This window comes from Carcharodon carcharias, chromosome 14, assembly GCF_017639515.1.
Source record: "Carcharodon carcharias isolate sCarCar2 chromosome 14, sCarCar2.pri, whole genome shotgun sequence".
NCBI classification, from domain to species: domain Eukaryota; kingdom Metazoa; phylum Chordata; class Chondrichthyes; order Lamniformes; family Lamnidae; genus Carcharodon; species Carcharodon carcharias.
Genome location: NC_054480.1, coordinates 23,651,618 through 23,678,654, shown reverse-complemented (window position 1 = coordinate 23,678,654; position 27,037 = coordinate 23,651,618). Strand labels below are relative to the sequence as shown.

Here is a 27,037-nt window from a genome sequence, read left to right as displayed (position 1 = left end):
TAGCCAAGACGAAGTCCTTCGACTGCAACGCAATACGCATCATTGGCTTCAGCAGTGGTGTCTAAGTTGGAAATTGCCATTGAATTTTAAGTGGGGTTATTTTGGTGGAGGAATGTCACACAATCTGGGTGCCTGGCCATAACTTATGATGTGCTGAGCAGAAGAGCCCTGTGTTATTCATCTCTCGCAGGTCATGTTCTCCCATGTATTACCACTATGGCATTTTCTTAACAGGAATGTAATTTTGTTGCGTCCTTTCAGAACATTACTGACGCATTAGTTTCAATGCTGTCCTCTGCCCAAAAGTGTACAAATGGGTCACGAGGAACAATCTAATTTGAGTAGAGATGCACAACTTAGTGAAATGGTTAAGGGCATGAAAATTGTAGGAGAGAAGTTTATGTTCAAAAGGTGATTTGGAACAAATGTGTTTAAATAGATTGACATTTATTTTTAAGTTATTTATTTAAGTTAAACATGTTTGCACAGATCTATGCACTTACACAATTCTAAAGCAAATGTCTTTCCGTTCAGTGAGATTTAAATGTCATTTCAAAGTGCAGAAAGCATGCAAAACGATTGGACTTACTCCTAATACAATGAGATGCTAGGAGAGCTGTGAGCTTCGAACAGTTTCTCATTTTTGTTCGTGTTTTTAAGCTGGAGAGTGAGTGGGTTTCAGCTGCAGCCTTCTCTTTGCCCCGCAGAATAGTTGCTGCCCCTCAGTGCGCGCGCAACACACCAGGGGGTGGGGTAAAGACTGGGGCTGACTCGGAAGTCGTTGCCACCCCGCCCCCGGATATCTTTGGCCGAATTTCTACTTCCTCCTCTTTCTCTCGCTCTCTCTCTTTTAGGCGGTCGCCATTCTGGTTGCAGGGTAAGTCCGACCGGGGGCTTGGCGGCTGTGGGGAGGAGAGGACGTTTGAAGGGGCCTGGCCTGGGCTAACGGTCCCGTGCGGCAAGCCCCTTTGGCCGGGCGGGATAGGGCTCCCGGGCTCGGCGAGGCCGCTTGAGATGGGAAAGGAAAGTGATGAAAGAGCGGCCGCGTGTACGGGGCGAGTTGGGCCGCAGGCTCTGAGCCTGGGGCGGGCGGGGGGTAATCGGCCATGAGGAGCCTATAAATAGCTTTTCGTCAACCGCCTCATAAACTCCAGGCATCCCCACATTTCGGGGTTAGAAGGGTTCAGAAAAAGAAATATGAGAATGGTCCCAGGAATGAGGTACTCCAGTTACAGGGATAGATTTGGAGAAACTGGGGTTGTTCTCGGGGAAGGGAAAGCTGAGAGGAGATTTGATAGAGGTGTTCAAGATCATGAAGGGTTTGGATAGTGTAGGTGGGGAGAAAATGCCCATTATTGGATGGATCGAGAACCAGAGGGCACACATTTAAGGTAATTAGTAAAAGAACAGTGGCAACGTTGGCAATGAGTAGTTAGAATCTGGATTGCACTTTTTTTTGCGTCTATTTATTCTTGGGATGTGGGTGTCACTGGCAAGGCCAGCATTTGTTGGCCATCCCTAATTGTCCTTGAACTTAGAGGCTTGTTAGGCCATTGCAGAGGGCACTTAAGAGGCAACTACATTGCTGTGGGCCTGGAGTCACATGAAAGCCGGACTAGGTAGGAATGGCAGATTTCCTTCTGTAAAAGGACATTTGTGAACCAAATGAATTTTTACAAAACGTCAATGATAGCTTCATGGTCACCGTCACTGAGACTAGCTTTATATTTCAGATCCATTAATTGAACTTAAATTCCACTAGCTGCCATGGTGGGATTTAAACCTTGTCCCCAGAGCATCAGTCTTGACCTCTGGATTGTTTGCCTACCATCTGGATTACTATGCCATCATCTGCCTGTGCTTGAGAGTGTGGTGGAGGCAGGATCAATTGTGGTTTTCGAAAGGGAATTGGATAAGCACCTGAAGGGAAAATATGAGGGAGTGGGCTAACTAAATTGCTCTTGTAAAGAGCTAGCATGGGCATGACAGCCCCCTCCTGTACTGTGTAATTGTTTTACAATTGATTCTATTCACTGTAAAAGGTGTTAAAGGAGCACTGGTCACGACATCCCAGCTCTAGCTCTGTGAACTTCATGCCAAAGACTTGAGAGTTTGGATTGTGCTACTATGGCAGAGGTTTCATTACCATCTCAATGAGCTGAGCAGTTCTTCGAATTATCCTCACATTTATTTTTACTGAACTTTTTTTGTGCAAAAGCAAATTGAGATGTGATTTTTTAAAATTCTAACTTTTTCATTTTCGAATGTAGTTTTAGTCAAACTTACTCCCTGTATTAGAGGGGATGGGCTTTGTTTTGAAATATTATTTCTTTTTCTGACTTTGCCTTGAGAAGCTAGTTAATACTTCTTGTGCTGGTTGAGAAACCAATTCAGGTTGCTACCTGCTCAATCTGAAATTTACACTGGGGAAGAAATCATTTTGGTTTTACGTTTTTGACAGGTGAATGGGATTGCTATAATGGCAGTTGAAATGCATGGCTGCATTTAAACTGTCGACACTGAAACAGCTGTACTCAAAGTCACAAACAAATGTCCCAGGTTATTGTGATCCTGTATACCATCCCTCCTCATCCTTCTTGACCTACCTACATGCGTTTGTCACTGACCACACCAGGCTCTTCCAGCACCACCTCTGTTGTTGAGCTGTCCTTGCATGGTACCACTCTTGTCTATCCAAAAGCCAGAGAATCTCCTACCTTGTGCCATCACCCCGGAGTTCCCTGAGGATCCATCCTTGTGGATTGTCCTGTTTCTCACCCAAATGCTGTCCACAGCAAAGCCATCTGAAACTCCAGTGCAAGTGTATGCTGAAGACGCGCAGCTATACCTCAACTATCTCTCAGCTGCTCCAAGCATCTCGCTGTGTCGGACTGCTGCCCCATATACAGTCCTGCATAAACCAAAACTGCCAAATAAACATGGGGGAAACCAAAAGCCATTGTCTTTGGTCCCAGCTGAAAACTGTTCAGAGTACATTTGACCCTGACCAAACAGCCTACTTCTACCTCTCCAATATTTCCCATCTCTGCATCTGTCTCCACCCATCTGCTGAAATCCTTGTGTTTTTTATTAACCTTAGAATCCACCATTCCAGTGCTTTCCAGACTCCCAGTTCAACCATAACTCTGCTGCCTGTATCCTAATTTTTACCAAGTCCAGTTCCTCTATCATAGCGTTTGCTTTCCTGGACCAACGTTTGATTTTAAAATTCTTGTATTTGGGTTCAAACATTTCTCCGTCTCCATCCCCCATCTCAGTAACCTCCAGCCCTACGATCTTTTGAGAATTCTTCCTTTCTCCTGTCTGTTCACTATGTATCTTCCAACTCCTTCACATGATCATTGGTGTCCATGCCTGCAGCCATTTAAGCCCTATGCTCTGGAATTGCTTTTATTAGTTGCTCCACCTCTCCTTTTAAGATGCTCCTTAAAAACCTACCTCTAAGACCATGTTTTTGATTGCCAGTCCCCCCTTTTCTGGTTTGCTATCAAATTTAGCCTGATGGCGCTCTTCTGAAACGCTGGGTGTTATGTTAAAAGTGTCACATAAGTGCAAGTTGTAAACACTCCAAATGCATTCTTTATTTATAAATAACAGGCACTTGTATTTCAACCATGCCCTCAACATTAAATGGGATGTTTTTGCATTTTTAATTTATTGTTTTTATGTTTACATTCTCCTATATAACTTGAGTTACACTGAATGCACATTTTAGCTGTTGCTCCATCCCCGAGCCCATTGCTCTATTTCCACTTTTGCTCCTTTTTTAAAAAACTTTTATCCTAATGCTTCTTAGACTCATTATGAACAGCAACCTCATGGACCTTTCCACCCAGTGTACCCACTGGGGGCTAATATTTTCAATCTCCAGTCCGGCTCACTACTGACCCTGTGGGCTCTGACAATTGATCAGCTGTCACCACATTTCCTTGCAGAATGTCTGTTTTCTTGTGGACAAATTGTTTGCCGTCCATGAAATTATTGTGTATGATTGCATTGACATCATCCGCTTAACAAAAACCTGGCTGGGGGAGTGATGACAATTTTCCCTTAATGAAGCCTTCTGCCTGGTTATATCTTCCACCATTTGCTCTGCTAAAACATTTGTAGTGGTGAAAGTTGAAATTCTCTTTCTTGGACTCGAACTCAAGTTCTGTCGAAGGGTCATGAGGACTCGAAACGTCAACTCTTTTCTTCTCCGCCGATGCTGCCAAACCTGCTGAGTTTTTCCAGGTAATTCTGTTTTTGTTTTATGTTCTGGACCCTGGTAAAACCATTATCCCCTCTCACCTGGCTATTCCCCCTGGTAGAGTCTCATTTCTACTCCCTTGAGTAAGGGATGCAGACTGGAAAGAATTGGTGAACATCTGGTTTAGCTATTCACTGGATCTGGCTGGACCACACAAAACACTAGCAGGGCCTCCTCGTGCCTCCTAAAACTGCTCACTATTCCAGGATCATCCTGTAATGTAAAGATAACCCTGTCATCTTTTCCTTACTACCAACTGTCTTCTTAAATCCCTCCCTTGTATCCTCACCTCCATTAACAACTTCAAGGAGCTCATGGACTTCTTTGATGCTAAGATCGAGACGTTCCAATCAGCTTTCTCTGCTGTTTCCCTCCCTTCCACTACTCCACCAGGCCAAACTTCCCCTAAAGATCCTGCCCTAACCCTGAATTCACACATTTTTCTTGTTTCTTTCCTATCTCCCATCATGCCCTTTCCAGGTTTACCTTGTCCATGAGGTCCAACTCATGCCTCCTTGCCCCGATCCACACTAAACTGCCACCATCACCCTCAAAAGAAATCCTTGGCCTCTCTGTCCTCTCCAAAGTCCTTGAATGCATTGTCACTTCCCAAGTCCATTCTCACCTTCCCTGGAACTCCACCTTTGAATCCCCCCAAGCAAGTTTCTGCCCCCGCCACAGAAATGAAACGACTCTTAACCAGAGTCACAAATGACATCAGATGTGACTGACAAAATTATTTATCCTTGTCCTTGACAACCTGGCTGCAGCCTTTTACCTGCCTGACTGTGCCATCCTCTTCTAGTGCCTCTCCACTGTTGCCCAGCTGGGTGGGACTGCTCTCATCTGGTCCTGTTCTATCTATCTAATCATAGCCAGAGTAACACTTGCGCTGACCTCTCTTCCTGCTCCCTCACCATTATTGCCGATGTCCCCTGAATGATCCATCCTTGGCCTGCCCCTTTTTCTCATTTACATGCTGTCCCTTTGGTGACATCACAGCTTTCACATAGATGCTGATGACACCCAACTCTACCTCACCACCACCTCTCTTGACTCTTCCATTGTTGCTAAATTATCTGATTACTTATATGACATCTAGAACTGGATGAGCAGAAATTTGCTTCGATTGATTTTTGGGAAGACTGAAAATGTTTTTTTGGTCCCTGCTCCAGACTTCATTCCTTAGCTTCTGATTCAACACCTCGTCCTCTTAACAGTCTGATTCTAAACCAGTCTGTTAGCAGCCTTGATGTCGAATGTGACCACTAATTTCCACCTCTGTAACATTGCCCAACTTCACCCTGTCTCGGTTCACCTGCTGCCGAAACCCTCGTTCATTGCTTTGTTATCTCTAGATTTGACTATTCCAGCGTTCTGGCTGTTCTCCACATTCTGCCCTTTGTAAGCTTGAGGTCGTCCAAAACTCTGCTACCTGTGTTTTAACTTGCATTGAGTCCCATTTACCTTTCACCCCTGTGCTCGCTAATGTATATTGGCACCCAACCAAGCAATGTCTTGATATAAAAATTCTTGTCCCTCACTATCTCTGTAATCTTCTCCAGCCCCTTCACCTTCTTATCTGCACTCATCTAATTCTGACTGCTTGAGCAATCCCGATTTTAATCACTCCACCATTGCAGAATGTGCCTTCAGTTGGGTAGCCTATAAACTCTGTTAAACCCTCCCAAAACCTTGCCACCTCTACCTTGCTTTCCTCCTTTAAGCCGAGCTTTTGGTCATTTGACCTACTATCTCCTTATAAGGCTGTGTCATAAAGCCCCTGTGAAATGCCTTGGCAAGTTTTATTATGTTAAAGGTGTTATATAAATATAAGTTTTTATACTGTTGGTAGATCATTTATTAATTAGCATCCATAAGTTAAATTAAGTAATAATCTTTATCCAGGACACGGTCATTGTTAGTTGTTATATCACCAATATAGTTTTGGACAAATGTTTCTGTAATAATGATTCATCAAGTACTGTAACTACTTTAATTGTTTATGTTTATAAGGTGAGTAGTTTTTAGCTAAAGTTGGAGAATCTAATTTAACACAATTGATACGGAACTGCTGAACTATTAATTTTGTTTGTATATGTCTAGATCCCTGCATAACAATTGGAATAAAAAATCCAACTTCTGAACAAAATCAGCAACTAAAAAAACCCAACATGCAGAACGACGCTGGTGAATTTGTTGATCTTTATGTTCCACGTAAATGGTGGGTATAAAATATGTGCAGATTATGACCAATGTGTTGAATGCATCATAATTAACTAAGTTGTTACTCATTTCTTTTAGCTCTGCGAGCAACAGAATTATTGGCGCCAAGGACCATGCTTCCATTCAAATCAATCTTGCTGATGTGAGTTAAGTGCCAGTGAATCAGAATATAGATCTGAATTATTTTTAATAAGGCTAGATGATGCGTGTGCATTGGTAGAATCTTTTTGTCCTCACTGGCCAGTGAAAACATTGGGGTGATTTGATAAGAGGTGTTCAAAATCCTGAGTGGTTTTGCTAGAGAGTTAATAAGGAGGAACTTGTTTCCAGTGGCAGAAGGGTCAGTAACCAAAGGACACCAATTTAAGGTGATTGGCAAAAATTACGAAGAAACATTTTTTTACACAATGAATTGTTGTGATCTGAAATGTACTGCGCAAAAGGGCAGCAGAAGATTCAATAGTTGCATTCAGGAGAATTGGATAACTATGCAAAGGATGATGTTTGCAGTGCTCTGCAGAAAGAGCAGGGGAGTGAGATTAATTGCATAGTTCTAGCAAAGAATCAGCACAGGCTTGAGTAATGAATAGCCTCCTTCGATTATGAAGACCTGTGCTGCTCATTATGCCACCCAAAAGGAAAGCAAGCAGTTGGTGCTAAAGCTTTTATGATCCAGCTAATGGAACCACTGCCTAGTGGGGTGTGATGTGTCTTCATTCTGGAATCAGGGATATACTCCCACTTTATTGTAAATGGTACTGCTCACTATGGCGCTTGGAAAGAATTCCTGGTGCCTGCACCCTGCCCAGTGAAGGTTCAAACACGTGCTGTAATTGGCTGTCCAAGGAGCAACTATCCCTTGGAATGCTGGATAAGGAGTGTCTTTTTGTGTTTAAGCTGGTACCAAGGTGACTTGCTTGGCAATAGGAGATTGGTATCGAGCTGATTCAGTTATCCAACATCTGACCTAGGGATGTTTGCAGTATTCCAGGACACTGTTGATGATTGAACAGTCAGCCTGGTTTTTTGATGTGCCCTGGAGGGATGAATGTATCACCAGATTCTTTCCTAGCTCCTCCTCATGACCTCAGAGGCCTCTGCCCTAAAACTTAGTTTTGTCCTTGGTCAACTCAGTAGTAGTCTTACCAGTTTTGTGTTTGTGAAGTTGCATGGTTTAAGTTGATAAAGCAGTAGAATGGTGCCCGCTGGTCCCCAACTCTTGAATCTTGCAGCTCATGACTAAGTATGTCCCTGAAGAGAGTGCAGTCCATGAAAATGGGAGCTAATTATGTTACAAGCAAAACATTTTAAAAATTCCCTCTTGTATATTTTAAAAGACAGTTTAAAAATATCTTCCTGGTACACTTCCCGGTTTTCTATGACTGAAAATGGAGGGAGGGAATTATCATAGAATGAGATAGCACAGATAGAGGTCATTTGGCCTATTGTGGCTCTCTGGCAGACCTAATAGTCCCACTCTGCTACCCTTTCCCCATAGCCATTTAAATAGCCTTTAATGTGGCAAACCATGCTAAAGCATTTCAGTGGAGCTTTTTCACACAAAATTTGACACTAAGGAACATAAGGAGATACTGTGGCAAATGACCAAAAGTTTAATCAAAGAGGTAGGATTTTAGAAGCACCTTAAAGAAGCAAAGAAAGGTTTAAGAAGGGAATTCCTAAAGCTTAGGGTCCAGGTAACTGAAGCTCTGCCACCAATGGTGAAGCAATTAAAATTAGGAATGCTTAAGATGTTAAAATAGGAGCACAGATATCTGGGAGGTTGTAGGGCTGGAGAAGGTTGCAGCGATAGGGAGGGGCAAGGCATGATGGGATATGAACGCAGGGAATAGAGTTTTAAAGTTGAGCTGTTGCTCAGCCAGGAGCTGTTCCAAATTAGCAAGCTTGGACGATTGGTGAATGGGATGTGGTACAAGTTAGGACATGGGCAACAGCGTTTTGCGTGAGTATGGGGGGGTGGGTGCGGTGGCAACCAAGAAAGCACTGGAATAGTCAAGTCCAGAGGTAATGGCATGGATAAGGGTTTCAGTAGCAGATGAGTTCAGGCAGGGTTGGAATCCATCGATGCAGAAGTGAATGTTGAACAAGCAATAATGACAAACTAGACAAAGTGGAGGGGTCATGAGAGGTGGTGAGGCAGAGCTGAGTGTCGGCGTATATATGAAACCTGACGTGATTTTGATGTGACAGAGAGCAGAATGTAATTGAGGGAAAAGGATGGACCCAAGGGTAGATTCATGGGAGAACGCTCGACATAAGAATGGATCTGGGCAAGTGCAACCCCAGCTGGTGAGCAGATGTGTTAGAGACGGATGGTGTGGTCAGCCATGTCAGATTGTAGAGAGGTTGAGAAAGATGCAGGGGGTAACCTACCATGGCCAATGTCACACAGCACATTAGTTGTGCCTTTGGCAGGGATGGAAGACTGATTGGAAGGATTTAAACATGAAGTTGCAGAAAAACTGAACACAAATTTGGGAAGCAACCACAAATTCAAGGAGGGAGTAACAGCAGATTTGAACGGGATGAGGACATTACTCACTGTGTAGATTTATAAAAGAATGTTTCCTCGTGTCACCTTTGGCTCTTTTGCCAATCACTAGCCGTCCTCTGGTTACTGACCCTTCTGCCACTGTAAGCACTTTCTCGTTATTTACTCTTATAAAAACTGTGCATTTGATTCTCTATCAAACTTACTCTTAGCTTTCTCTGCTCTAAGGAGAACATCCCCAACTCCTCCAGTCTCTGCACGTAACTGAATTCCCTCCTCTCTGGTACCAATTTAAATTCATTCTTGGGAGGCAAGTGTTGCTGACAAGGCCAGCATTTGTTGGCCATCCTTAATTGCCATTGAGTGGGTTGTGGTGATCTGTTCAGAGACTGTGCAGTGTAGGTACACCCACAGTGCTGTTAGGGAAGGAGTTCCAGCAGCAGTGAAGGAATGGCAGTGTAGTTCCCAAGTCAGGAAGGTGTGTGGTTTGGAGGCGAACTTGCAGGTGATGGTGTCCTTGTGCACCTGCAGCCCTTGTCCCTCTAGCTGGTAGAGGATCTGCATCCTTAACCTCCTTCCTATGCATTGTGACATAATTGAACACTACTCCCAAACTAAAGTGTTTCATAAAGGTTTAGCATAATTTCCTTGCCTTTATTCTCTGTGAATAAAGCCAAGGATCCCATATGCTTTTTTTTTAACAGCCTTACCTACTTATCCTGCCACCTTGAAAGATTTGTGTTTGCACACTCTTTAAAATTGTGCCATTTAGTTCATACTACCTTTCCCTATTCTACCAAAGTGTGTTACTTCACATTTCCCTATGTTAAATTTCATCTGCCATGTGTCTGCCCATTTCACCAGTCTATGTGTCCACCTGGAGCCCTTATTGCTCATTACATTTCCAAGTTATTTGCAAACCTTGAAATCATACCCTTTATGCCCAAGTCCAGGTCATTAATTTATATCAAAAAGAGTGATGGTCCTAATACCAACTGTGAGGAACAACACCACGTACTGTCCACTAGTTGTCACTGCCACTTTAATCCCATTGGCTTCAATTTTGCTGAAAAGTTTATGATGATGTACATTGCTAAACACCTTTTAAAAATCCGTATGGACAACACTAAGTGAACTACTCTTAACATCTCTGTCTATTACTTCATGAAAGATGCTGACTTTTTGTTGGATTGACATAACGATAGATAATAAGTTATAGAATTTAAATTCGAAGTTATGGAATTTGTTTTCAAATCCTACGGGATATCTGCTGGTGCCTTCCTGAATCATTTACCTCTTAGTTCATTTTATCTTAGGTTGACAAAGTAACAGGAAGATTTAATGGTCAGCACAAAACCTATGCTATCTGTGGAGCTATCCGTAGGATGGTATGTACACATTCTTGTGAACGTTGAAGAAAATAAGCTTACTGTCTTGGCAGGGTTGTTTGTGTCTGCCCTTTCTTGATGGTACTGAAGGACATCAATTTTGTGTACCTTTAAATTTAAGATTATTGTACAAGAACTTTATAGATAAGTCCCTGTCTGTCCTAGCATTAAATCAAATTTACTTATGTTTATACCTTGTGGAAACTTTGAGGGCTTTTAAAAGTTTCCTGATCTCAGTTTCACCTTTTCTATGTATAAAATAAATCTCGAAATTAGAGAGGAAGTAGGTACTTTTGTAAAATATGCCCGTACCTCAGAAAATTTAAATTGGGTCTGTACCACAAGAGTGTTCTAATTTTTGTGTACTTTCCCAAGAGTGAGTGTCTGTAAGAAGTGTCCTTCCTGGCATAGCTGCCCCTTGGTCAGTATCCCAGATAAGGGAGAATGTGGTCTTCCTTATTACTCCTTGAGCCATTAACTAATGAGTTGGACACTACCAGAATGTCTCAGCTCGGAACAGTGGTGCTCTCTAGGAAAGAAGAATCAATGTTAAATTTGAAGGGTCTTCCACAAAATAAAAGTTTGATATTTTCCTGCTTGCCCCACATGAGATGGTAAAGTTTTATTCACTCAGTTGAATTCGGTCGGAAGTGAGGACAGAACTATTCTGAACTGAAGTCCTCCAATGATTTAAAAAAAACCTGCTGATGTTCATATGAGTAATGGGATTTGGCCACTGTGCCAGAGAGTGATTGGCACTGTGGAGCCATACTTCAGCAAGAAGTCAGCAGCTTCAGGACAGGAGATACAAAATCTGCCTTCACGTTCATGTAAATTGAACTAGGTCTGCTTTTTAAAAACATTTTAAACTTGTGTTGCATGTTTCTGTATTGCAAGTATCTGACTCATAGTGAGCTAACTTTATAAATTTGTATTTTAATTTGTGGCAGCAAAAACCACAATACTTCTAACATCCGGCACCGTTTTTTTTTGGTGACCAAGGAAAGCAATCAAACTCGGTGTGAGCATTTGAGGAGGAGTGTTACAGTTTATTTCTTTTTTAATTACAGGGTGAATCAGATGATTGTATCTTGAGGCTGGCTAAGAATGATGGCATTGTGGCCAAGTAAGTTGAATGTTGAGCCTTTTATGTCCCATGATTTTCTTTGTAGCGGTGTAGTTGTATTTCTGAAACTAGCACATGAGAGGTGTTAGTGCTAGGAAGTGGAGCACATTATGTTTCTAGCATACACTACCAAATTACAGGCAGTTTTGTTTCTGTGATCCCAAACCCAACATGAAGTTGATTAAAAACAGAGTGCAGCATCTGTGAAGAGGGAAACAGACATAACTTTTTGACTGTGTGATCTTTCATCAGAACTTGATTAAGACTACTCGAGCAGAAATCTTGATCCAATCAGTACAGAGACTGAATTTGACCTAAAAATGTCTGCATGAACTTGGGAATAAAAGAAATGGCAACATGAACAGGAGAGCATAAGAGTGACAGGGTGAGCTGTAGAAGGTGGGGAGGACGATAGCTTTGAACTGGGTCGGTGGGGGGAGAGATTAACAAATAAATTGTTTAATTGAATGTTAGAAATTACAGTATTAATCCAGTTCCTTTTCCAGATAAGATTGGTAAATAGTAAGGAATGGGATTCCACAAGGGTGGCTGCTGGGGCCACTGTTGTTCACAATTTGTATAAACGACTTTGGACTCTGGAATAGCAAGTACAGTTTTGAAATTTGTGGGTGATACTTGGAGGGTGTAGTGAAATGTAGAGGAAGACTGTCAAAATACACAGGCATGAGAAATTTTGACTGTTTGCAGATTTCCAACACTTGCATTTCAGAAATCCGTCATTTTAAACATGTTTCTGACCTCTGGGGCAGTGAGCTAGTCCAAACGAGGCTGAAAAAAGAAGCGCAAGTGTCAGTCAGTGAGAGCACCAGGAACTGACTGCAGAGTTGTGATTGCAGGACCAGAAAGCCAGGAGAGACAGCTGCACCTCCAGTCCCAGGTTCTGTCTCTCCCACGCTCAACTGCTTCAGCTCCTCCAATCACTGCTAGCAGATTAGACCTGCAGTAGCATGATTCATATTGGCCAGTGAGGCACAGAATCTATGATTGGTCAGGAGCAGCAAGGGTGGGAAAGCAGAACCTGTTGGAGGTCGAGGAGGTCCCCGAGAAGTGTCATGTTCTGATAAGATTTACTTCATCCTGTATTACATGTACCAACTGCATTAAACACTGAAATGCTGAGGTTACTTTGGTGATATATAAATGCATTGAGACACAGTCTTGACGGTACTGGAAGCTAAACTAATGTTACAACCCACTTGAAGTCTGATAATTCCACCCATTTGAAGTGGCCTAGAAGTACTTGCATTCATTACAGATCATTAAAAGTGCTATAATAATATGATTTCTTCTTACAAATAATTCTTCAACCACTTATCCCTGAATACAGGAAGACATTAACAAAAACAGAAATACCTGGAAAAACTCAGCAGGTCGGGCAGTATCGGCGGAGAAGAACAAAGTTGACGTTTCAAGTCCTCATGACCCTTCAACAGAACTAAGTGAAAATAGGAAAAGGGTGAAATATAAGGGTGGTTTGGGGGGGTGGTGGTGGTTGTAGGGACAAGCAAGCAGTGATAGGAGCAGATAACCAAAAGATGTCACAGGCAAAAGAACAAAGAGGTGTTGAAGATGGTGATACCAGCACCTCTCTGTTCTTTTGTCTGTGACATATTTTGGTTATCTGCTCCTATCACTGCTTGCTTGTCCCTACAACGCCCCCCCCCCAACCTTAAACCAGCTTATATTTCACCCCTCTCCTATTTTTACTTAGTTCTGTTGAAGGGTCATGAGGACTCGAAACGTCAACTTTGTTCTTCTCTGCCGATGCTGCCAGACCTGCTGAGTTTTTCCAGGTATTTCTGTTTTTGTTTTGGATTTCCAGCATCTGCAGTTTTTTGTTTTTAAAACATTAACAAACTTGCAGAATCAATGAGTATTTGGCAAATGAACTTCAGTATGGATAGATAAGTGTGAGGTGGTGCATTTTGATAGAAAGTCTAAGGAGGCCAAATGCTTTTTGGAAAATAAGCACCAAATAGGATATGAGAACAGAGGGATCTAGAAGTACAGGCACACAAATCACACAGTATCGACACAGGTTAATAAGGCCATGTTTTAAAAGCAAGCAAAGCACCAGGTTCATTTCTGGAGGGATAGAATTGAATAGCAGAGAAGTTAGGTTTAACTTGTATAGAACCATAGTTAACCTGGAGTACGGTAAACAACCTGGTCCTTATTTCATAATAAGGCTATCAAGGCACTGGAGAAGGTACAAGAAAGGCTTGCGGCAATGTTGCCACAACTGGGAAGCTTTTCCATCGGGAAGGATTGAACAGTCTGGAGCTCTTTCCTCTAGAAAGCAGAAGACTGACCTGACAGAGATCTTTAAGTTTACGAAAGGGTTTGATAGAGTAGGTGTCAAAATGTTTTCACATGCGGGTGAGAACAGAAAGAACCAGCATCCACTAATTCGGGAACTCACAGCCACAAGGAGTAATTGAGGCAAATAGTGTAGATGCATTTAAGGGGAAGCTGGATTAATATGTGAAGGAGAAAGTGATAGAAGGATATGTTGCTGGGATAAATGAGGAGGGTGAGAGGAAGCCCCCATGTGGAGCATAAAACAACAGCATGGACTAATTAGGCCGAATGGCCCTTTTCTGACTGTAGATATGTTGTAATATTTGTAATAGCGATCACTGTGAAATCTGATTTTTTATTTCACCTGAATACTTAAAATTGTAACCTTGTTTGGTCAATGTTTATGTAAGGCAAAACAGAAGTATGTTTTCCTCTGAAAGCTTGTGTATTAAGACTTGGCAATCCAAAAGATGCCTTAAGTGTAACAGGCCCAAGTAGTAATGAACTGCAATGCAGTGCAAGGTAGTGAGATAGGCTAATGACTGGATTGAAGGTGCAAAATTGAGATGTATTTTTTTCATGTTGACTTGTAAATTTGCAAAATATTAGATTAGCAAAATTCTAGCAATCTTCATATTAATTTCACATTATGAATATGTGTTATAACTTATGCTTTTTGTTTTTTCAGAACAGTCTAACAAGCTGAAGACTCAAGTTATTGGAAGTTTCATGTTTGTATAAAAATAAAAAGTCAAGCAAAAACCTTGAGGCCTTTTATGCTTTTTTGTTACTAGTGACAGGAGAAAAGTAAATTCAAGCCACATAACAGTCAGTAGTTCTAATTTTACCCATTGAATACATCACAACTTACAAATCACAAAAATGATTTATTTAAAGTTGCAATGAAAGTTATTTTCCTCAAATTGTTTTCGCACTTTTTTCTACAATTTAACATGCTGCTAATTTGCCAGATGCAGGGAAAACATGTACAGAATTCTCCAGATCCCTTGCTTGCTGTTGCCCATCTGGTGGTCCGATTAAAAACCTGACCTCACAGGCCTCAGTTTTAACATTTTTGGATCTGTTTCAAAAGGAGGTTATTAATATGTGTTAGCTACAAGTGCTATCACAGACTGAGTAACTGGCATTTTGAGGATTTCCATAGATACTGTAGTTTAATGTTGACTGACCTTCACTGATGGAATGATTTCATCTTTTCAGCAGACCTCAGAGTGCATGTACACCTATGCAAATGAATAGTTCCTGCTGAATAGAGCAACCTGACCTGATTGAGAAATTGATTTTGGCATAATCTGGTAGTTGTTGAATTGTATGACAATTTTCTGAGAAGATGCAAAATTTCAGTCAGCTTGATTTCAGTTGCTCACACTGATACAAAAGTGGCAGAATGAGTTTCAGGTGCTCTTTGCATTTTGATCTAATGCTCAGATGCAATGGGACCAAGCGGTGTGAGATGCTTTCCATGGGGCTATGTCACACTACTTGGAGGTTACATTAGGTGCATTGTAACTCCAGACCATTCCAAAGTTGCACTTCCAAAATGTCTAGATTGAATTTTGGACATGTAGGAAACCTTTGAAAAATGTTGGAGGAAAGCAAGTCTCTGTCGCTGCAATTTGGCGCTTGCTTGTAATTCTGAAGCATTAGATAGATAAGAGGCTCTCATCAATAGCTGAAGTGTAATTGTAGCATTATTTAACAGTGGTTCAAAGTTGGTTTAGCCCTTCCATTCCTTGTTTTCATGAATAACACCAGAGATTGGCTGGTGATCACTGCTGATAAAGGATACAGAGAGGCCAATGTTATCAGATAGCAAGAGAGCCATTGTTTCTGATGGTGTACTGGAAGAATGTTTGTCCTGGACTAGAGTTGTGATGTGTATTTTCTAAAGAACTATCTTCAAAGAGCACTTTTCATCAAAGGAAAACTTGCTTTTAAGCAATGTAGGTATATAAAATGGGGAGGTCTGAGTGGGAAATTGAAATGGCAGGTAACAGGGAGCTAGGGATTGCACTTGTTAACAAAATGGTGCTGTTCAGTAAAGCAATCACTTAATCTGCTCTGGTTACCCCAGTAGTGAACAGATAATATTGAGGTAAGCACAGTGTTGCCAAGTTGTAGGAAGTACTGTACATATAAATCACAGCTTCATCTGGAAGGATTAGGGTCCTGTACAGTGGTGTTAGAGGTGATAAATGAGTAGGTTTGATTTTCCTTTGGCACAGCAGGATGCCACGGTTATGCAAGAATTAGGAGTAGGCCATTTGCCCCCTTGAGCCTGCCCTGCTATTTGATCATGGCTGATCTGATTATGGCCTCAACTCCACTTTCCTGCCTGCCCCCATAACCTTTGACTCCCTTGTTGATCAAAAATCTATCCCACCCAGCCTTGAATTTATTCAATGATTCAGCCTCCACTGCTCTCTGGGGGAGAGAATTTCACAGCCTAATAGGCCCTCTGAGAGAAAAAAAATCTCCATCTTAAATGAGACACCCCTAATTTTTAAAACGTCACCAAGTTCCAGACCCCCCCACAAGGGGAAACGTCCTCTCAGCTTTATTCTGTTTCTTTTTAAATACTGGTCGTTTATCATTTCCAATTGAGATGCAGGGTTACACCTGAAGCATTATCGTAGATCATGATGTAACAATCCCATTTTTCAGTGCCAAAATTAATGTATAGGCCTATACTGGAGGTATAAGTCAACCTCCTGCCAAGAAATACTATAAGCATTACAAGTCGGCCTCAGTTTTTCACCTCAGAAATGCATGTTTTACTCAGCTTATAAACCAATGCACAGGATTAAGCCGGTGATACAGGCTGTTACCAAGAAGATGCGTGGGATTTTAAGACACACACAGCAGATTGCAAATAGTGGACTGAAATACATGAGAAGACAGGATTCACAGTGGCACTAGCCTGCATGGCTGACAGAACAAATTTAAAGTCTATGATACCTTTTAAACATAAACCCATGCTGAAAATCAGGTCCCCTGCAGTGGTTTTTATGCTTCTCCACGACAACAACTGGATGGATGAAGTGAAGTGTGAATTGATAACGTGTGGAATAGGTGTCATGGTGGCCTACCCAAAGAATACAGATTAATGTGTGACACATTTAGATCCCATATAACCAATAAGATCAACAGGCACCTGCAAAGAATTAACATCCACGATACATTTATGCCAGGGGGTCTAACATGCATAGTTTAAACTTTTGGATGTGTGCCTCAGCAAACCATTCAAGGATCATGTTTGCGCCAAATGGGATAGGTGGCTGGCTGACAGGGAAAAAATCTTTCACAAAGAGTTGAAATTTGCAGGCTGCCCCACGATGTTTTGCGTGGATTCATCATGGGATGCCATTAATGCACAAGCTGTCATCAGATCATTCAAAAATTGCAGAACATCCGATTCGGTGAATGGAGAGGAAGATCATTTATTGTGGAGGAATAATTCTGAAACCTGAAGTGCCAAATTTGATCGATTTATGATGATGACATTGCCAATGCGACTCAAAAGAATTTGATGAACACCGCGTAAGGAATGAAAGGCAATGAATTTGACAGTTCTAAAATATTTTGATTGTGGTTAAAGGTAACCTTGTAGCACTAATTCATTCAATAAAAAGTGTCACATTGATTCAGTTTTAATTACTAGTGTTACTTTTTTTTCATATTTCAAAATGGCGACCACAACAGCGATTCACATTTTATACTCCGTATAAGTCATCACCTGTTTTAAGAGCGATTTTTTTGAGGCTTCAAATGTTGATTTATATGCTGTAATCTACAGCAACTTGTCTGTCCTCTCCGCAGGTGTTTGCTAAAGAGTTTCTGACATTTACTGGTTTAGTACTGTAACCAACTTGGGTAAAAACACAGCAATAGAGACCTTGGAACTTCACTAAGAATTGTTTTGGGTTATACTAGCATTGAATTGCTAGTGTTTCCTCATTTAAATTGAAGTAACTGAAGAAATTTCTAAATTACCTTCCCTGTTGTTTATTTTCTGCAGAAGCTGGAGTTGAGGCCAAGATCAGGTCAGCCATGATCTTAGTTAAGTGGGTCAAGGGGCCACAGGGCTTACATGGCTCTTACATTCACCAGCAGATGGTGCTAAAAATATTCGGGCTGCTGTAAATTCAACAGTTAAAACAGTATACAATTCTGGGAGAGGTCCTGACAAATCTTATCTTGCTAGATAAATGTGTCAAATGCCTTCTATTTTAGAACTCCTTCTTGTTTTACGTTGAATTAATCATATTATTAACCAAAATTACAAATTATACAGAGGTAATGTATTAAACTCCATTATTTGCCAAGTACTGTTCACAGGTAGTTGTGTTCCAAAACATATACATGGCTGACAGGGCTGCAAGAGCAACAAAACCAGGTTAAAGAGGCCCATTCAGGCACTGGAAGCAAAGAGATTTGTCATGGACGAGCGTTGTGTCCACCTCGCCTTGGTGAATAGGCATGTGGCGCGTGAAATAGATGCTGAGGGAGTCTGGCCTGTCACATGGTTTGCTGGGAGAAGGACTGCAAAATGTGATGAGGTGAAAACTTGCTATTATTAAGGGGAGGGCGCAGTGGGGGCACAAAAGCTGAGTAATTGTTCAGAATGGCATATGGGAAAAATGGGCAAAACTACTACTTGTGAGGCTGACAATTTGGAGGTCCTGCTGCATCAAACCAGGGTGACCTTGTCCAGTAAAATCCCAGGTGCCTGGAGGGAGATCGCCGATTGAGTCAATATACCAGGAGAGGAAATGCACTGATATCAGAAGGAAAATGAAAGTAGGTGCATACCCTTGCGCACAATTTGTTTACGGTAAGGTAGCATACTGAGAGTGTTGCTAGAGATCCAGACTATAACCTGGAGCCACGAGTTCAAATTCCACTATTTAAAATCAGTTAATTAGATAAAACTGGAATTTAAAGCTAGAATCAATAATGGTAACTATGTGGTAACTGGATTGTCCTAAAAATCCATCAGGTTCACTAACGTTCTTTAGAGATGGAAATCTGCTGTCCTCACCTGATCTGCCCTATGCAGTAAGTCCTCATTTAAAGTTGTGGTTGCATTGCTGAAAATCACAACTTTAAGTGAAACATATGTTCCCATAGGAATCAATGTTTAAACTGCAGATAGGTTCTGTAGGACCTTCCTTAGCAGAAAAAAAACTTTAAAACATTATACCCTGTAAGTTGAAATACTCTACATTGGTAAATGAAATAACTTTTAAAATGAAATAAATTTAAAATATAAAGGAGAACTGTAACTTTCTACTTACAGTATATCCTACTCCCGCTGATCCTGCTCCCAAACTTCCCGCACCCTGGTCCTCCTGGTCACTGCAGATCCTTCCCCTCCCTGACCCTCTGCCTTGCAGCCTCTCCCTGACCCAACCAACCCTCCAGCTTGCGGCCTTTCCCCACCCTGACCTTCCAGCTCGTGGCTTCTCCCCCATCCTCGACCCTCCAACTTGCGGCCTGTCCTTCTCCCCGACCCTCCGACTTACATTCTCTCCACATGTCCGAACTTCTGCACTCCCTGACTCACCCTCCCCGGCCCCCAACCACTTCCGTCTCATGAACCTGCGTTTTCATTCATGATCTAGATTTGGTCCAATGCTGGAGCTCTGGCGTTGTGAATGTGCGAGCCCCAATAGTGCAGAAGTGCCCAGCTGGGGCTGTTATAATCTCTGAAGAAAGGTCATACAGACTCGAAGCATTAGCTTTGTTTTTCTCCACAGATACTGTCAGACCTGCTGAGTTTTTCCAGCATTTTCTGTTTTTGTTTCAGATTTCCAGCATCCACAGTATTTTGCTTTTATCTGCTATAATCTAATTTTTTTTTTAAATGCTCCTGCTTGCCGCTTCCTCCTCTGAGCCCTCGCTGTGAGTGAGAGGTCTAAGCATGAACAGCAAGTCAGGAGGGGCAGCTTCGAGCTACTCGGAGATCAGGCAGAGTGGGAGGATGCAAGTCAGAGGTCAAAGAGGGGAGAGGCTGTAAGTTTGAAGGTCAAGCAGGAGAAGAGGCGACAAGTTGGACGGTCAGGCACAGGGAGACCCTGCAAATCGGAGAATTAGAGAGTGGGAAAGGCCACTCCAAATGGCGCTAATCGGGTCATGTGAGAAATTACATTAAAATGAATCCCACGGCACACAACGGGATTACAGGACCCATTAACTTACTGATGTTAAAGCAAAACAACGTTAAATGGGGACTTACTGTATGTGACTCCAGACCTTCAGCAATGTGACTGACTCTTAGCTGCCTCTGAAATGGCCTAGGAAGCCATATAGCTGCCTTGAAAGCAGCTCACCTTCTCAAGGGCCGTTAGGCATGGGCAATAAATGCTGGCCTTGTCAGTGATGTCCACATTCCATGAATGAATCAAAGAAAGTGCCATAAGCCCAAAGTTTGTAACTGCCTCTGGAAGGTGCCATTTAGCACATAGTCTTGCATTATACCAAAGCTACACATGCACAGTTCTTCTGCACACATTGCGGAAAGAGAAAATCCATCAGCCGGCCTATCGCTCCGTTGCTGATAGGGATCTTTCAGTGGGGTTAGCGTCCACGACAACAGATGAAAACTCTGCTCCTGACAGCCACCCTTCTAATACTTCACCTTCTAAAATGAGGACCATGGATTGCTGAATAAAGGAGGTATCACAGCTGCTTCCAGGATAATAACACCTGGATGTTAATTGAGTGAAATCCTTTCTGTTCATTTAGGATATTGGTCTATATGAGTGTGTGATTTTCACAGCTTTAATGACCCACTGAAAGGGACCCTGCCACCCAGTGCAAGTCTGTGCCCTCCCCAACTGATGCCTCTTTCCCATAAGGAACTGGTTGAAGTGCTACCCCTTATACGAATACGCTTTTTCTCACTTTATCCATGTGTGCATTGCAGACTGACTGACATGACAATACAAGTCCTGAGGCAGCCTCAGGTAAAACCAAAGCGATCTTTTGGAGATTTTTTTTCTTGCAGTAACTTTGAATATTTTTGATCCTAAAGGATTTGGATGTGTTTTTACTTCCTATTGTGGTTTCTGAAAAGTTAAGGGATTTCTGTCGTCCATTGTGATTGTTTTTTTTTAATGGGGGTCCTTTTAGGAATCTAATTTGGAAGGAGATGGAGGAGGAGCAGAAGGACAGAGGGAGGGCATGTAGAAGGGAGCAAGCTCGAAATTCTTATCCTCCCGACTGAGATTGCAGGCTCATTAAAAACACAACTGCTGCTCTCTGAAGAATGATGCACAAGAAAGGTTTTAGTTCTCCACAGAGGCAGTGACATGCTGCAAAAAAAGATATGTTGCTGCTGGCCCTTGCAGCCAACAACATCTTTGTCTCTGGCTCCTTTCAGACAGCCACAGGGAATGTCAGGGCACCTTTCACCCTAATGTCACCAACCTGAAACATCGGGCTGGGTTTTTGTTCACGAGTGCCAATCCTGCTGTCGGGTGGAAATGCGGGTCAGGAACCCATGTGTGCCAGTGCTGGGACCCAGAGGGCAGTTTTCAAAGAGACAACCAATTAAGTGGCTTCCTCTGGGCCAATTACGGACAGTGGGCAGGTTCCCAAGGCCTGTAGGGCCAATAGGAGGTCCTCTGTCACTGAAAGATGCTCAGCCCCATTGTCAAGAGGGAGCTGCCATTGTGGGTAGTGGAGGTGTCATCTGAAGAGCTTTAGCAAACTTTTAAAATCAAAGAAACCACAGCTGCCAGGCCATCAGTGCGGAGAGACAACACCAGCACTGGACAACCAGTGACCACAGTTATGGCCCTATGGCTTTGGTGGATGTGGGGGAGGGGCTTCCTAGTTGGATAGTGCACTGCCTCCCCTCACAATCCATAAACTGCTGCCAGGAGGCAACCTCCAACCATCAGGCATGTGTTGGCCTCAGTGTCAGGGGCCCGTTTGCCTACTGGACAATCACTGTTACTAGAACTAAGGGGCACAGTTTGAAATTAAGGGATCTCCAATTTAAGACAGCTATAAGAAGAAATCCTTTCTCTAAGAGGGTCATGAGGCTTTGGAACTCTCTTCCCCGGAGAGTGGTGGAGGGCAGGGTCATTGAATATTTTTAAGGCAGAGGTAGATAGTTTCTTGGCTAACGAGGGAGTCAAAGGTATAGGCAGAATGCGGAGTTGAGGCCACAATCAAATCAGCCATGATCTTATTGAATGGTGGAGCCGGCTCAAGGGGCTGAGTTGACCAACTCCTGCTCCTAATTCATAGGTTTGTATGGGTCTTCAGGTTGGCCTAAATAGGCTCTTTAACTGGCCTAATTGGCTTTTAATAGCCATTTTCATCCCCCCACTGTGTCAGTCCCCTGATCCTGCCTCCATGAAAACTGCCCCAATGTGGGACCATGGTGGGAGACTGGCGCTCTGAACAGTAGTGGAAAATTATGGGCCCTGACCACTTCCAGTCCCATCTCTGCAGCCCAGTGGAATTCAGCCCATTATTTCAGTTCCACCCTCCAGGGATGCTGCCTGACCTGCTGAGTATTTGCTGTTTTTGGAGTCAATTTTATGACCTCCTGCCGGTGTATTTGAAGCCGGGTTGCATGTAAAATAAGGCAGGTGGCGAGCCCATCACCTTCCCGCCCACCACTGAGCTGTCTCAGATTTTACAGGGGATGGGTAATGTGTCAGCCAGCCGGCCGCTGTTAGGCATATTGAGGCCCTTATGTTGCTAATTAATGGCCACTTAAGGACATCATTCTGCCTCTGCCGCCAAAGTGCATGCAGCTGGGTGTAGTAATTATAGTTTTGATAAACGTAGGATGTAGCTTTAAGAATAATCCTGTGTTGTAAGATCACATGATCTGTGTAAACCAATGAGTTAGCAGCGCGGGGAACCTCTAAGGGGGAGCTCTTCTTTGGTTGTAGAAATTAATGCATATGTGTAGTTGCAGCTGCTGTCTTGTAAATAATGTTAAATGTGTCCACCAAGAAAAGTTGCCTGGAAGATCAACTCTATAACACTGGGGAAGGCAGAAGGAAGGTGGGCAGCCCACAACTTTGATAGCTCGGGGATAAAGGGAAAGAAGGGGAGGACCTCCTTTGGGGGTGGTCGCCAGCGGTCATCAGAGGTTCTCCCCAAAGTGGCCACAACTTGCTTCTGGTGCAGCTCGCACTACAGGAGCTGCCAGCCAATTGGATTGGCCAGCAGCTCTCAAGGGTGGACTTCCTGTTCCTGAGGGGTGGATGTCCCATTCCTACCTCACTAAGGTCCCTCCCAGCTTAGCATATCTGTAAGGCAGCCAGATTTAAAGTCGGAGATCTGCCAGCCGACTTACAATGATACGAACATACGAATATACAAATTAGGAGCTGGAGCAGGCCATTCAGCCCTTTGAGCCTGCTCCTCCATTTCATAAGATCATGGCTGATCTGATTGTTCGCCTCAGCTCCACATTCTGGGTATCCCCAATAACCTGTGTCTCCCTTGTTAGTCAAGGACCTATCTACTTCTGCCTTAAAAATATTCATTGACTCCCCCTCCACCACACTCTGGGGTGTGAGTTCCAAACATTCACAACCCTCTGACTTTTCAACTGCGGGGGTTGGGGGGGGTGGTGTATGGCCAGGAATAAACCTCCCCCTCCATAAAATTCACCCCTCTATTTCAGGTTTCCAACAGCTACAATATTTTGCCGTCATATACATTCTTAGTGCTTTAAGGCAGCTTCAATTGTGCCCTTGCTTATTCATTTCAATAGATAGTGGCCAACTTATACAAAAGCTTGTCTTTATTATGGTGCTGACCTCTTACTTTCTGCAATGTTTTACCGATGGTCTAATGTTTGGCACTCTGCAATATTAAAATATTTAATGAAACAGTTGTTTTATGCATTTCAGCAACTCTCAAGTACATATTACTAATATAGTCGAGCATTATCATTTGGCTCCAAGTGATTACTGTAGTGTAGGAGGAATGTCTTCATATCATATGATATAACTCTTTTGAAATTATTGAAACACCAAGGTCAACTTGCTTGCTTAAAGCAAGATGTCATTTGAGCTATGCTCATGTAGTTTACAGTCCTTCAAATCATCCATCCATGCACTGGTAGTTGACTGACAAAGGCAGAATAAGTGGCTCGAGTAGAAACATATTCACACTTAAACAAGCTATATTAGTTTGGTGCTTTATCAGATATTGTGACCCTCATTTCAGAACTCCACTCTTTTAACCCAGATTATTTTGAAATTTCAAAGGAGAAAAATCTATGTCGAATTATGGAGCTTGGAGTCAGTCATGCAGTAACGTGAATGAAGCATGACATCATTCTGAACTTACCTGTTGTTATGCTATTGAAAGGATAGTGTGACTGATAAACCCACTTTGTTTGCGTTATTAAGTCACTATTTACTTACCAATAACTTATTTATTAAAGAGGTAGCTCATGGCCACATAACTTTCAAAGTCGTTTACAAAGAAGATAGTTTACCTCAGTGGAATCTTGCCAGTTGGAATAAGAACAAACCTTGTGTTTGTGCTTCTGTCTCCCTTTGGTTTCCACTCTTTGGCAACATTCCCATCCATTACACTTTTGACCTTGGGGCTGAAACTGGTTCTGAGCTTTATCAGACATTGTGTTCCTAATGGCCTCATGGGCTGCTTTTCAAATCTGTGGGGTTGGTTGCTTTTCACTTGTACAGCAATTATAATTTTTGTGAAAAGCCCTTTCGTATTTGTAGATAAGCAGGAAAGCTCTTGGTTTTAAGCTAAATGTTGTCAAGTAAATTTGTTCATTTCTTTTGATACCTGATCTGCCCACACTTTCTCTTAACCAGGGGTGGTTTTGGGTTTCCTTTTGTAAGCTGTCAAACATTTTCCGAAGGATTCTCATTCTTCTCTGAGGAGTGTCTGTGAAATATTGAATTGCCTACTTTAATTTCTACCCCAATTAATTTGTTGTTACAAAACTATTGGAATGAGCTTAGACATTCAAGTTACTAAACTTGAATTATTGATCTGTTTTAAACAGAGACAGTGCAGCAACGTACTTTAAAAAAACATTCTGAAGACATTCTCTGGTTTATTTGAAAGAAAAGCACTAAATGTGACTCTTTCATTTACACATTTAAACCTCCTTTTGTTTTATAACTCCCAGTCACTGCCTTCTCATCTTAAGGGGAGCTCAGATGTTAAACTAATTTGTATTAAGCACCGCAACTAGGCCAGCACCAGCAGTCCATGTTTTTAAACCCAGCATAGTGATTGTCATCATAAATCCTATTTGCTAATTACATTTTCAAAGTATAAACATATGCATCAGGCCTCCTAACAAGGAAACCTGTAGTTACATTCAAATTAATACACAATATGGAAATCCATTACTGGAGTTAATTGCTCCTCTGGAAGGAGACAGTTTGTTAAAACAAAAACAAAAATACCTGGAAAAACTCAACAGGTCTGGCAGCATCTATGGAGAGGAACACAGTTAATGTTTGGAGTCCAAATGACCCTTCAACAGAACTAGGTAAAAATAGAAAAGAGGTGAAAGATAAGTTGGTTTAAGGGGAGGAGTGGGGGGTTGGGACAAGAAGAGCTGGATAGAGGGCCAGTGATAGGTGGAGAGCCAAAAGATGTCACAGACAAAAGGACAAAGAGTTGTTGAAGATGGTGATATTATCTAATGGAATGTGCTAATTAAGGGTAGAAAGCAGGACGAGCAAGGTATAGATAGCCCTAGTGGGGGTGGAGTGGGGGGACGGGATCGAAATAGGCTAAAAGGTAGAGATAAAACAATGGATGGAAATACACTTAAAAATAATGGAAGTAGGTGAGAAAAGAAAAATCTATTTAATTATTGGAAAAAACAAAAAGGAGGGGGGAAATCGGAAAGGGGGTGGGGATGGAGGAGAGAGTTCATGATCTAAAATAGTTGAACTCAATATTCAGTCTGGAAGGCTGTAAAGTGCTTAGTCGGAAGATGAGGTGCTGGTTCTCCAGTTTGCGTTGGGCTTCACTGGAACAATGCAGCAGGCCAAGGACAGACATGTGGGCATTAGAGCAGAGTGGAGTGTTGAAATGGCAAGCGACAGTTTGTTCAAATGCTGGTTTACTTAGGCTGCTATTCTTTGGTACAACTGATATGAAATCAGCCATTGGACAGTATGGAATGGCGGCAAGAGCCAGGTTAAGTGCTTTGGGACTTGAGGATGTGAGAGAAGGTGTTTAATGTTCTTGCTTTTATATTGTGGGCTGCAAATTGCACTCTTCATTCATGTGTGCTTAAGCATATATACAAAACACTGGACTCTAGACAGTAAATTTTTAATGTTTTGAGAGAGAATAAGGGCACCTCCATTCCTCAAAACTTTTATTATAGTCAAGCATCTAAGTGCTATTGTACTTGTACTATTGTATTATACTGATGTACTATTTCAAGCACATTGTACTCCACATGGTGTCAGGCCCAAACAGCATAAAATAATCTCCCCAAGGGGTTCTCACACCACTTGGCTTTTTGCACATTCCAGAGAGGTATTGGGATATGACTCCAGGGTTATGCTTTTGTGATGTTGCCCGTTCATATGTTTGAACAACATCTGTGTCAGCTACTTTTCTGCTGTCACTATGTAAACCACAATGAGCTGTGTGGCTCAGTCCAAAGGGTATGCACTTCTTATTTCAATTGGTAAATTACAAACATACGAACGAGGCGCAGGAGTAGGACATTCAGCCCCTCGAGCCTGCTCCGGCATTTAATAAGATGATGGCTGATCTGATATTAACCTCAAATCTGCATCCCGCCTTCCCCCGATAACCTATCACCCCCTTGCTTACCAAGAATCTATCCACCTCTGCCTTAAAATATTCAAAGACTCTGCTTCCACCACCTTTTCAGGAAGAGTTCCAATTTCACATTTTCCCATATTATACACCATTTGCCAGATTTTTGCCCACTCACTTAACCTAACTATATCTTTTTGTAGCCTTCTTATGTCCTCTTCACAAATTACTTTCCGACCTATCTTTGTGTCATCAGCATGTTTGGCAACCATCCCATCCATCCCTTCATCCAAGTCATTTATATAAATTGTAAATGGTTGAGGTCCCAGCACTGATCCCTGTGGCATGCCACACGTTACATCTTGCCAACCTGAAAAAAAACATTTATGCCTTCTCTCTGC

The 27,037-nt window shown here is 42.3% G+C and overlaps 1 protein-coding gene across 1 annotated transcript; it reads left to right on the top strand.

Annotated features, from left to right (window-relative positions):
* The first annotated feature begins 770 nt into the window (after positions 1-770).
* rps21 (ribosomal protein S21) lies at positions 771-14,606 on the top strand. The gene is made up of 6 exons (XM_041205247.1): positions 771-877; positions 6,377-6,494; positions 6,575-6,638; positions 10,325-10,396; positions 11,467-11,522; positions 14,533-14,606. The coding sequence occupies exons 2-6, from the start codon at positions 6,445-6,447 to the stop codon at positions 14,540-14,542; spliced, it is 252 nt and encodes an 83-aa protein (XP_041061181.1). The 5' UTR covers positions 771-877; positions 6,377-6,444; the 3' UTR covers positions 14,543-14,606.
* Positions 14,607-27,037: the final 12,431 nt, after the last annotated feature.

Coding starts and splice junctions, on each gene's coding strand:
- rps21 (XM_041205247.1), top strand. CDS start 6,445: ATGCAGAACGACGCTGGTGAATTTGTTGATCTTTATGTTCCACGTAAA. Junction 6,495..6,574: donor CTTTATGTTCCACGTAAATG/GTGGGTATAAAA, acceptor CATTTCTTTTAG/CTCTGCGAGCAACAGAATTA. Junction 10,397..11,466: donor GTGGAGCTATCCGTAGGATG/GTATGTACACAT, acceptor TTTTAATTACAG/GGTGAATCAGATGATTGTAT.